The sequence below is a fragment of the Notothenia coriiceps genome, unplaced genomic scaffold, assembly GCF_000735185.1.
Source record: "Notothenia coriiceps isolate Sejong01 unplaced genomic scaffold, NC01 NC01_scaffold00030211, whole genome shotgun sequence".
Taxonomy (NCBI): Eukaryota; Metazoa; Chordata; class Actinopteri; order Perciformes; family Nototheniidae; genus Notothenia; species Notothenia coriiceps.
In genome coordinates, this window is record NW_011362912.1 from 162458 (window position 1) to 173846 (window position 11389).

Below are 11389 nucleotides of genomic sequence, written 5' to 3' on the forward strand. Positions count from 1 at the left end.
CACACCAACGTGCAAAAAAATGAGAAAGCAAGTCCATTATTCGCTAATCTTTATGTGAGAGAAATCCAAGCATGTCATCTCTCCGAGACCCATCGGATCAGAGGATATAAAGAACAAAGCTAACTTCACTCGCTTCGACATTTCTGACGTCTAAACCATACCGCCCAAACACACCACCGCTAACTAACGCGGAACCTCACCCGACTCATGAGCTACACCTCACACTACCCAGCTAACCACATCACAACATCTGTGACCACAGTGCCATGCCGTGAACAGATAACACAGAGAGCAACATCCATAATTGTATACGTACCATACATAAACACACACCCATGAATCAATAATATATTACCTATGAACGATCACTTCAGAAAAACCAAAAAATTGATGTAAACAGACCCCACACACAAACCCCCCGCACACAGACGCACAACGCCGCCAACTCTTACAGGGATAGGTATACTTACACAATAACGTTATTTTTTGTAGTTTCTTTGTATAATGTGTCTATTTTTTTTTATACCCCTAAAGACTGAAACGGGATCACCCCGCAAAAGAGGACAAATGAGCCCGGCTCAAGGCTGCGCGCAGGACGGCACAGAATTGAAACGGACTGTCCGACCTAAGAGGACGCGATGGCCACCCTACCCCGCCGCAGACACTACACTAGCAGCCTTTTGATTCTTCAACACCATTCGAGCATGATTTCGGCTGCTGCGACAACAGAGGCCAAACAACTCTCGTTCACCGAGGCATCAACTCCAAAACACTTCGAGGCAACAGTGATGCGGATGAGTAGACTACAGGATTGAACTGGGCAGGTAACGAATCGCAGTCAATGGATACACCAATGAGGCAGAGAAACGTGTGTGTGTGTGCGCTGTGTCGAGTGTGCACCGGGCTATCCAAGCATGTCGCGAGGGTGTGTGTCCCTGTCAGGCAACACTGTCAACCCGAAAGCGGTCAACTCCTGTGTCCTCACAGTGGTGTGCGTGTGTGTGTGCGTACAACTAAGTAGTATGTGTTGATGTGTAACGTGAGAGAGACAGGCGAATCAATAGTATAGTGCATTGCATTACAGCTATGTAAACATTGAATGTCTTTAATTGAATGGAAGGTTAACGTTAGTGCCAGTACTGTGTGTGTGAGATGAATGAATCAAGACATGGAACACAATATTAAAAATGCAATCTATGCTTATTCGCGTATGACGTTCCGAGATATAAAACATGTTGACACACTTCCCGCAATTTCACCGCATAAAATCACGTAACGACACCTAGGCATGTTAATCCACTACAAGTATTTTAGCCCGCATAGACCAGTAAAAGTGTTTGGGTATTTCTGAAACCCCTAGTTAGTTGATCTGTGTGGCAGTTGACCTGCTCCGACCAGGTTAGCGACTCAGCGTGTGTTTTCAATGTGAGATGCGAGCCGCTCAATAATCATAGCTGCTCATGCAAGCTTTCATCAAACTAAAAGTAGAAACGGAGATATTGGAGCGGAATACAACTAAGAGACCAGCGTCGTAGGCGGAAACCCAGAGTTTTCCTGAAGTTAGGCCCACTAAGCAAATCCTGTCGTAGTTCAGGCTCTGCGTCAAAAACTGCTGTTGTATCCACAGTCGGGCGATATGCGGACTTCAGATGACAAGGCCTTTGTCTGCCAGAGCACATTGATGAAATACTCATAGTACTAGGACCTGGTTACTTTTTAATTTGGTTTACTGCACTTATTTAGGAGAGAATATCTCAACTGTTCTAGACTTGCAATATGACCCCACTGACTAACTTGGGGTGTGCCAAAACTCATCCGTGACTGACAATTAGCCTCTAAAATCACCACGCTCCATTTTTAAAGACCAACGGCCCTTGTCATCGGAAGTGCTACATTCCCCGATATACTGCTGATCTTCTAAACCGTTTGAGCTAACAGATTATCGAGGGCTCAAATGTTCAGAATCGGCTGCACTGATCTAGTGCAGGGGTACAGAAAGGCCTCATTGATATTTCACGGAACATTTCGCGTCCACTTATTCACCAATTACACCTACCCAAGTACTGGAAATTCGGAGTTACTCCTCCTCATGAATTATGTGCATACATGCCTATCTTAATAAGGTCTTCACTCAATTAATATAACCATTGATTAGTATGAACACTGAACGTGCTCCTCGCTTATTGCATGGCACCAAAAGTAACAATCTCAGGCGCAGAGACTTGGTAGAAAGACTAACCAGTTTACATAGGTCAACGTATCTCACAACTACCTAAAAGCTACGGACATCGCCTTATATTTATTAATTTAAACTTCTGACTTAGACAAAGTTAGAACATGTGTATTCGTAGACGTGAGCTTAATAGAATTAGAGCCCAACACGCAACAGATACTTTTAACACCGACATTATACTGTTATTCGGTGGCACCGTCAACCAGGATGCGAGGAACATCAGAGTAACCGACAGGGTATTTCAGAGGACAGGCTTCCCGTATGAGGATATGAGCCAGTGATTCATTTCAGTGGATGCAGGGTTGTATAACAACAGATCACAGTCCCTGCTGGCAAATGCAGTACATTGCAACACTGATCCCAGATACCAATGTACCAAGACAGGCCAACAATCTTCTCCATATGAGCACACTGCCACATGTTGCTAGGGATCTGGTCACGGCCTTCGAGTTTTGAATCACAACCTCCGGACACAACCCACCGTGAGGCACCACCCATCTTTCAAAGAGCTAATTCTCTGAAGATTAATCATCGAGGTGCATGATCTAATGGATTTGAAGCTGGATGAAGGATGTGGGTGATGAACTCTATGGGGATATGTTTCTTGCATCAGAGCTGTATCTCATAAAGATCCTGCACATGTCTGATGGTCATTGCTCTAGGAAATGGAGCGATGGCCGGTCGACAAATAGCTTCCGTATGCTGATGGTTGAGACCTTGACCATGAATGTCTCTGCCAGCTGTGGGACTTCATTTCTGTAGCTTGCTGCGACAATGCAGGATCAGAGTGGAATCTTTGGTTTGGAAGCTGCCATTCGGGGCCTTGTCAAGGTTGATGGGTCTGTTGCCGTGGAGTAGCGCATCACAACACAGTGGTACTGGGGTCGAGCCTGTTGTAGAGTTCTGTGTCTGCGCTAGCAGAAGTCGTTGAGGTACTACTGATCTACTCATCCTGTAGTTGCGGACGAGCCAGGAGCCTCCTGCGAGCCAAGAATCTCTCCAATTGCTGGCTGGATGTGGGTATTCCCGCCGCAGTTCATCTGTTCCACTGATGTGACAACGCGTAATGATGTAGGCTCCTGACGGAGCTTTAATGTGGTCCGGCCATCGGAGACATCCATCAGTCGTCACTTCTCCGATGTGTTCGCAGATGAAGTGGAAATGGAAGAAGAACAACCAGGCTGAGTATCCGTCCTCGCCTGGTGGGTGATCATTACCAAGGGGTATAGAGCCGTTTTGGTCCCTTTGCCCTATTTAGTGGTGTTGCCTCACATAGAAATGGTGGAAAGCAGTTTGCTCTGATGCAACGACCTGAAGTTCGCTATCATCCTCGTCCACATCATCCATCCTCTGACTGTGTTGTAGCTGACACATATTCCATGATGGTTAAGAGCGGTCACTAGCTCTTTTGATCGTGTCAGACTGTGCACTCCTTGAGCCGCCATGACATGGAAAGGTGTTGGTTCCTTGCCATCAGTCATGATGTAGTGCAGAATTTGAAAGACTACATCAGTCTTCAGCTTAGAGGTTGTTTTCCCCTTGAACATATAGGAGCAAAACTCCTCCCATCTTGGTGGTGGGTTCTTAATTAATATGTCCATGGACAGTTTGAGGTCTTGGGGCTCACAAAGGCTCATCTGCAGTCCAAACCTATATCCTGTCAGCTCCTGCGCCAGCTCAGTTGCAACCTGTTGGACAGGTGAAACTCGCAGGGACTCTACCAAGGCCTCTATAGAACTGTTGGTACAAAGTACCATCTGGGATATTCGTTTGTTACTTGGGTATGTAAAACAGACGGCGTCTCCATACATCTCGATGATCAGCTGCTTTACAGTTCTGTTTGACACTATTCCAGCTGAACCTTCATTTAGCCTGTCTCTGATGGAAGTCAGACTGTGTGCTGACCTACTAAAGTCAATCCCAAGGGCTAAAAATCTAGCCTTGAAGGAGTTGTCTCCGGCTGTTACCGACTCCTCCTTTTCAAGGTTTTTCAGTATTTCATCAATTTTAGCATGATATTTATTGAAATAGAATTTACAACATTGGTCGTGATATCGGATATCAGCCGCAAAAACATCATCTAGCTCACACATTGCCGCTGTTTCAGTGTACACATGGTCCTTGAACAACATGGTTGTTGTTTAGTAGTTTTTGGGCCATAGGCCTTTCACAGATTCTGAACAATGTGTGTATTTTCTTCTGTTTAAATGTCTTGCAATCCGAACCACAAAAGATACAGACATTTGTAGTTACACTGGACTTAAATCGCTTGCTGTGTCACTCAGATGTATCATTAATAGGCCCCTGCTGAGATGGTTCTGATTGTTCTAGTGGTTGGGTTATGCTGTCAGTCTTAGCCATATCCCTTTGAAAACTTCTGTAGCAAGATGAGGTGTAGTATTTCATGATACCCTGCTCTTGCACGGTCAGTTGAAGAACCCTAGCAGCTCGAGTGTCATTACTCTCTGTTTGTTTGGCAAGCGAAACAATATAACCCCTGCCGATTTCACCACTAGAGAGGTACTCAGATCGGTTCTTCTTCTGGCATAGGATGCACTCCTCGAGATTGATCGGCTTGATCGGCTTAGGTTTAGCAGAAGGAGCAGCGAGCGGTACCACATCCTGAAAATAAAAGAAACATGTTTAAAATTATCGATGGCATGGGTTATCAGTATCACCATACAATATACTACTTGGCATACCCACAGAAAGAAGAGGTAGGTAAATAAAAAAATTAAAGCTTGTCTTACCATTTCGCTGTACTTCAGTGAGATATTATCTCCGTTAAACTGGATGGATAAGTCTTTCTCTCGTACTCTCTCCAGCTATTAGCACTGGTGCTATGAATAAACAAAAAGCAGTTAGTTTTATATAATTCAATGGTTATATTAATTAGTAGAAGACCTAAGTTAAGATAGGCATGTATGCACATAATTCATGAGAGGATAACTCAATTTCCAGTACTTGGGTAGTTGTATGGTAATAAGTTGACCGAATGTTCTCGTGAATACCCCCTCCCCCTAGATATTGCCATTCTGAACATTTTGAGCACCTCAGAAAATATGTAGCTCAAACGGTTTAGAAGATACAGCTATATCGGAAGTAGCACTTCCGATGAAAGGGGGCGTGGTCTTTAAAAAAAGGGCGTGGTCATTTTGGGGCTTTTCGTCCCGGACAGAGATTTTGGCACACATCCCAAGTTGTTCAGTGGGGTCATATTAGTCTAGAACAGTTGAGATATTCTCTCCTAAATTAAGTGCATACATATCTAACCCAGGTCCTCTACTATTTGTGCACCTTCACTTTTTGTTTTCGATTTTGACACAAACATCCCAGGTGGGCGGGACTTTCAGGGGTGTGTCCCCATTGGCTACTCAGTTTTTGAGTGACAGCCCACTACAACACAGATCATACTGTGCAACTCATGTAGCAAACTCCGGAGTCCACTCGGCCACGTTAGTGTCGGGCTGAAGTCGAATAGTCCATTTAGCTTAGGAACCTTCCTAACGGAGTGAAATGACCCGGAAGTCCCTCAGTGGCAGCCATGATAAGTGTCGTTCGAATTCTCTAAAGGAGGTTTCAAACTTCCTTTATAACCTCCTTTAGCTTAGGAACCACTGGACCTCCCTTACCGAAAGGAGAGAAGAAAATGCTGCCCCACAATGCCTTGCAGCCGCAGCATTTGCCGTCACACAACAGTCAGCCGTTCACGGAAACAAACGATTATGATGGAGAAATTATATCATGAAAGTTACGGTGCTTATTAAGCATTTTAAAACGTATGTGGTAAGTTGCCAAAGTGCTTTGTTTTGAACGTTCATCAGTATTATAATCAAAAAGAGAAATATGAACGTTAGTTTTTACTGAAATGATCAAAAAGTCAACATTTCACTGAGCTGTGTGGGGTTTGTTCAACTTTTAAAAGAATTTTGAATGGTGATGTACGTACACAGTGATAGGTGTTAAGGACTAACGTTTATAATAAATACATTTGTATTGATTTTAAGATCTTTTCATAGTTCATACAATCATACGTACAGTATTGGGATCATTTGTATTAATGTGGACCGGAGGGAGAGGGTGACGAGCATAAGTTTCACTTTCCTTTTTTATTTCAATTCCAACTTTGGTCATGAAGAATATGTTTCTCTGTTGTCCAGTTCATAAAGCATAAAACAACAGCATCAGAGCACGGTGCAGAGTCTCTAGATGAGTTTACAGTAGTCCCTCGTTCTTATTATACATGTTGTTGTCTGCTGTATAGAAAACTGTAGTTTCTGTTTCCCCGCAGCAGCAGACGCACATTTATGACGTCCGCTGGCGCATCATAAACACGTTGGATAGTGAAAGTGCAGTCGGATTCTCTAACGCAGTGGCTCTCAACTGGTCAGGCCTCGGGACCCAATTTTTCCTTTGTCAATAAATTGCGACCCAAAATTTGAACAACTCAAATCTATTCAACAAAAGATAGTGCTGATATACAGCTTAGACCAGCTTCTGAGGACTTGTTCCCATTGATTTTAAAATTAAGTATAACGCCAAGAAGAGTAGCATCATGATTGTGCGAAGTAAAGAGGATAAAAAGGCTGTATTTCCTAATTTTATTCTCAGTAGCAACATTCTTCTTGTGTGCAGTGAGATTAAGTACCTTGGTCATTATATTTCTGATAATCTCACAGATGAAAAAGACATCCATAGACAACGCTGCAAACTGTATGCCCAGGCAAACATATTAATGCGGAAATTTCACAAGTGCTCTGTAGATGTCAAAGTATCACTTTTTAAAGCTCACCTGTGGAGTAACTACAAGGCTAGAAGCATACACAAACTAAAAGTTGCATACAATGATGCTTTACGGTTGCTGCTGAGGGTACCAAGATGACACAGTGCCAGCCAGCTGTTTGTTAACTTGGGGGTACCTACTTGTCAAGCCCTTTTAAGAAAGTTAATGTACAAATTCATGTGTCGCCTAGAAGACTCGGACAATCATGTTATCTCGATTTTAATTAACCCTGTGAAGAGTTCTACTCGGTTCTCTTCCATGATTTGGAGACATTGGCGCAATAGCCTATACAGACAGTGAGCATGTGTGGCTCGCTGTGATTGGACTGATTTTATGTTTTTTATCTGTTTGTTTTTATCTGTTTAGCTTTTTATCTTATTTATTGATGTCTGTCTTGTCTTTTTGTATGTGATATGGACCTTGAGTCTGAAATAAAGATTGAATAATAATGAGGTCAGATCAGTCCCTGCCTTGTATAAAAGCAACATTCATCATAAATTATATTTATCTTTTTACAAATCACTGCGGAAAAGACAATCACTACCTCTGTTGTGGATGAACAATCAATCATTTTTGACTTCCTAGTTTCTACATAGGGAACTTTACACCATGGCCACAGTGTCACTGAGAGGCCCTCGCCCTGCTCTTCATGGTGTTTTAGGTTGAATGATTTGGTAACCAGCTGTTATATAGAAAGCCCTTGTATACAAAAATAAATATGTACGGCAGTGTTTGGCCTTGCATCACTGCCACACAAATAAATCCCCAGTGGGAGCTTCGCACTGCAGATTCTTGTCTTTATTGATGTGGAGCTACAACCACACACAGTTCCAATTCAACCATTTGTATGCACTTTTGTAGGCAAAACTAATGTATGATTGAATCAGCTCTTACACTTATGTTTTATTTCAGAGTGCAAAAGAAAATATTTAACAATGAGCGGAAAGTGGACAGTTAGCTCAATTTAACTGATAAATGGTTGAAAATGATAGTTAAAATTGTAAAATAGCTCAAAGTAAAGCATCAAATTGTGAAATAGACAGGTAAAAATTAATTTATGAATGGTTGGAACATACAGCTTAGGCCACTGGCATTTCTTGAAAAGCAAACCCACTATTACATCCACTTTAACATCATTTATAGGAAATTATATTCCGTTTAAAATCAATATCATCAATATAAATGAGTTCATTTGGAACATAATGATTGCTGTTAATGCAGCAATACATTACACTCAGGAAAGAAAGGTTTAGAAACCACAGAACGAAATGATCAGTAAGTAGACAAGCAATTTGTACAAATAAGTCAAGTTCTCCTGCAGGCGTCGTACACTTAGAGTAAAATGAGGCCGAAGATGACTTGTGCTCTTTCAATAGAGATTTAGAGAGGATGAAGCCTTATGTGGTCTGGCACAAAGGTTAGTCTGTGTCCTTCCTTGAACATGTCCATGAAAAGCTGGAATTCACAATGTGTTCAGCTCCAGATGAAAATAAAGCTTCTCTAATGGTTTCAATCTCAAAATACAAAATGTCAGAGGGACCATATTTCAGCTGAACAGCTCCTAAAATTACAGAAAGAAGAAGTTTACCAAAAAGGCTCAATCATTGTCCTTGGCCAGAATAGGCTTTGTTATAAGCAGGTGGATATCAAAAGCACAGTGAGAGTGCTCCATTGTGTGCCAGCAGTAAATACTTATTTGGTAAAGGAGTCCATACACGTGACTGCCACATGGCTGCTGGTCTTACACATCACCAGTTTTATTATCGAGCACACACAAACAAAGAGCTGCTGTTCGCTAGTCACCATGGAGGAAGAGGAACTAGCTTTCTCCTATTTGCACTTTAGTACCCATTAAACATTATCTCAATCAGTCAACATGAGATATAATAGGGCTGGTCTACTTAGTTCATTAAGCAAAAGCTCTCAATTTAAAGATAGTTTTGTGTTACAAAGAGTATCAGAAAGATATGAATCTAAGTCCATTCTTCACGCTTTAACAGAGCAAATATTTAACCACTCACTATCGGACTTGACCTATGGCTAAACATCATTTCTCCATTCAGCTTTTTATTACAATTGGATTTTTTTGAAATAAGTGATTTGAAATTCTAAAGTTTCCAAAAGTGTGGTTTCTACTCGTAATTTCTTAAAATTCCACTTTCACTTCTCTGATTTAAAAGTCTCTCCAAAGTTAAGAAATGATTTACTTTTAATTTCCCATCTTGCCAAGAGTTAGATAATAAAACATAAAGCCGGAACCAGGTGGTTAGCTTAGCTTAGCATACACACTGAAAACATCAAGAGAGCTAGTACATCTATTTCCAAAAATGTCATATACCTTTGAAAAAGACTTAGATTAAACACTCGACTTACTCCGTAGTACAAGTTCTTGGCCAGGGTGTGGATGAGGACCATCTTGCCCGTGGCAGCAGCCCCATACAGGCAGATGGAGGCGTAGAAGTGGTTGTACCAGAACATGGAGCGGCCCAGCAGAGTGACGAGCAGAGCGAGTATCAGCACCGACAGCAGCGTGACGACCCAACTCAGGACCGCTACACCTGTGGCACAGGCCAGTTCCCGGACATATCGGCCACCTGAGGGAGATGCAGATGAAACGTAAGTGAAGAGCAAGCATCTAACTATTCTAGAGCAAAGAGAAACAACAATTGTGATTTGACTCCACAAGCCAATTATTTTCCTGATTAATCGATTAATCACTTGGTTGTAAAATGTCCATCCCTGCTTCTCTAAGTAATTCTAATATCTGTATATATTTATCCAGCCAGGACCTAAAGATATTAATTTTCAAATAATACAGAAACAGAGAAAAATCCACTTTTTCTGATATTTTTCATGAGAAGATATCTTAAAAGTTTAATCGATATTCAAAAATAAATGGCCAATATGTATTGACTGTTGACTAATCATTGCAGATCTACCTGCAAGTTTGGACTGGGCCATTCTCATCTTACAGTTTGCAAGAAAACACTTGAATAATCCACAAAGGGGAGAACACATGCATCCACCACAGGAAATAGAGACCTACCCCCATTGCCTGGCATTGAGGCTTTCTTAGCCAGATAGAGGAAGGTGGCTGTGGCTACCATGTAGTTCAGGATGGTGCCTACACGGGCGGGGTAAGCCACCACAAATACCCCCAGCAGGTCGTAAAACACCATGTTGCCATGACGATACTCGGAGGAATCGGCCAGCTTCTCTGAATTCACCAGGTACTTTAGGACCGCCAGGATGTTGTCGCCTGTAAACAGGAAGCGAGTTTCAAGGTGAAGAGGTTCAAAGCTGACACAATGAAACCATTGAGCTGCATTGATTTCCGCAGTATAGAGACAACCAGAGGGCTTGATCCCAACTTTACAGACACATAATGAATAGAAAGAGACAAAATGGGAAATAAATACTGAGTTTAATCTATTTTGGTTTTCGGTTTCCACCCTAACATTAACAGGAAGAAAATGTTTGAAATGACTGAACATGAAAGCGATAACTTTCATAATGACACAAAGGGCTCATCCTTCAGAGCTGACACAACGCAAGCAGTACATTTTATTGCTGACTCAGAATCACCTTGTGACCAGCAGGGACCGGCTACACTGACGTAATGCTCTGTGTCATCCCTGCACGGCCACCCAGACAGAATCTCTGCAGCACACATCGTTAGGTCTTCACATTTTTCACTACTTTCTGAAAATGTAATGTATTTTAATGTTGTGCTTTGTTAGCCCAATCCCTAAACGAAAAAAAGGGAAAAAAGGCAGGAAATCTCCATATTTCAGAGACTTAAAAAGGCATTTTCTGTCACTTTTGCATGAAGGTTCCTTTCAAAAAAATCGATAGAATTTAAAATAGTTGCTGATTTTTTTTCTGCCATCTACTTTCCATTGCAGAACTATCCCACACATACAGTGGGGCACAAAAGTATTTAGTCAGCCACCAATTGTGCAAGTTCTTCCACTTAAAAAGATGAGAGAGGCCTGTAATCTTCATCCTAGGTATACCTCAACTATGCGAGACAAAATGAGAAAAAAAAAATCCAGAAAATCACATTGTCTGATTTTTAAAGAATTTATTTGCAAATTATGGTGGAAAATAAGTATTTGGTCACCTACAAACAAACAAGATTTCTGGCTCTCACAGACCTGTAACTTCTTCTTTAAGAGCTTCCTCTGTCCTCCACTTGTTAACTGTATTAATGGCACCTGTTTGAACTCGTTATCAGTATAAAAGACACCTATCCACAACCTCAAACGGAACGACCTACCTTCTCCAACAGTGAGGTTTTAGATGCTATGTCCGGGGTTAAAGAAGAAGGAAATGTGCCTAGTTTGTCGGACCGGAACCGGTACTCATCAACC

General features: G+C 41.9%; 1 protein-coding gene across 1 annotated transcript in view; it reads right to left on the reverse strand.

Moving 5' to 3' along the window:
* The window catches only part of ermp1 (endoplasmic reticulum metallopeptidase 1), a 119130-nt gene that overhangs the window by 19575 nt on the left and 88166 nt on the right, over positions 1 to 11389 (reverse strand). The window contains exons 7-10 of the mRNA XM_010787211.1: positions 10063 to 10275; positions 9306 to 9610; positions 4758 to 4855; positions 3589 to 3970 (exon numbers count right to left, since the gene is read on the reverse strand). Of these exons, the coding sequence (XP_010785513.1) occupies positions 3589 to 3970; positions 4758 to 4855; positions 9306 to 9610; positions 10063 to 10275 (998 nt within the window). The remainder of the gene's footprint in view (positions 1 to 3588; positions 3971 to 4757; positions 4856 to 9305; positions 9611 to 10062; positions 10276 to 11389) is intronic.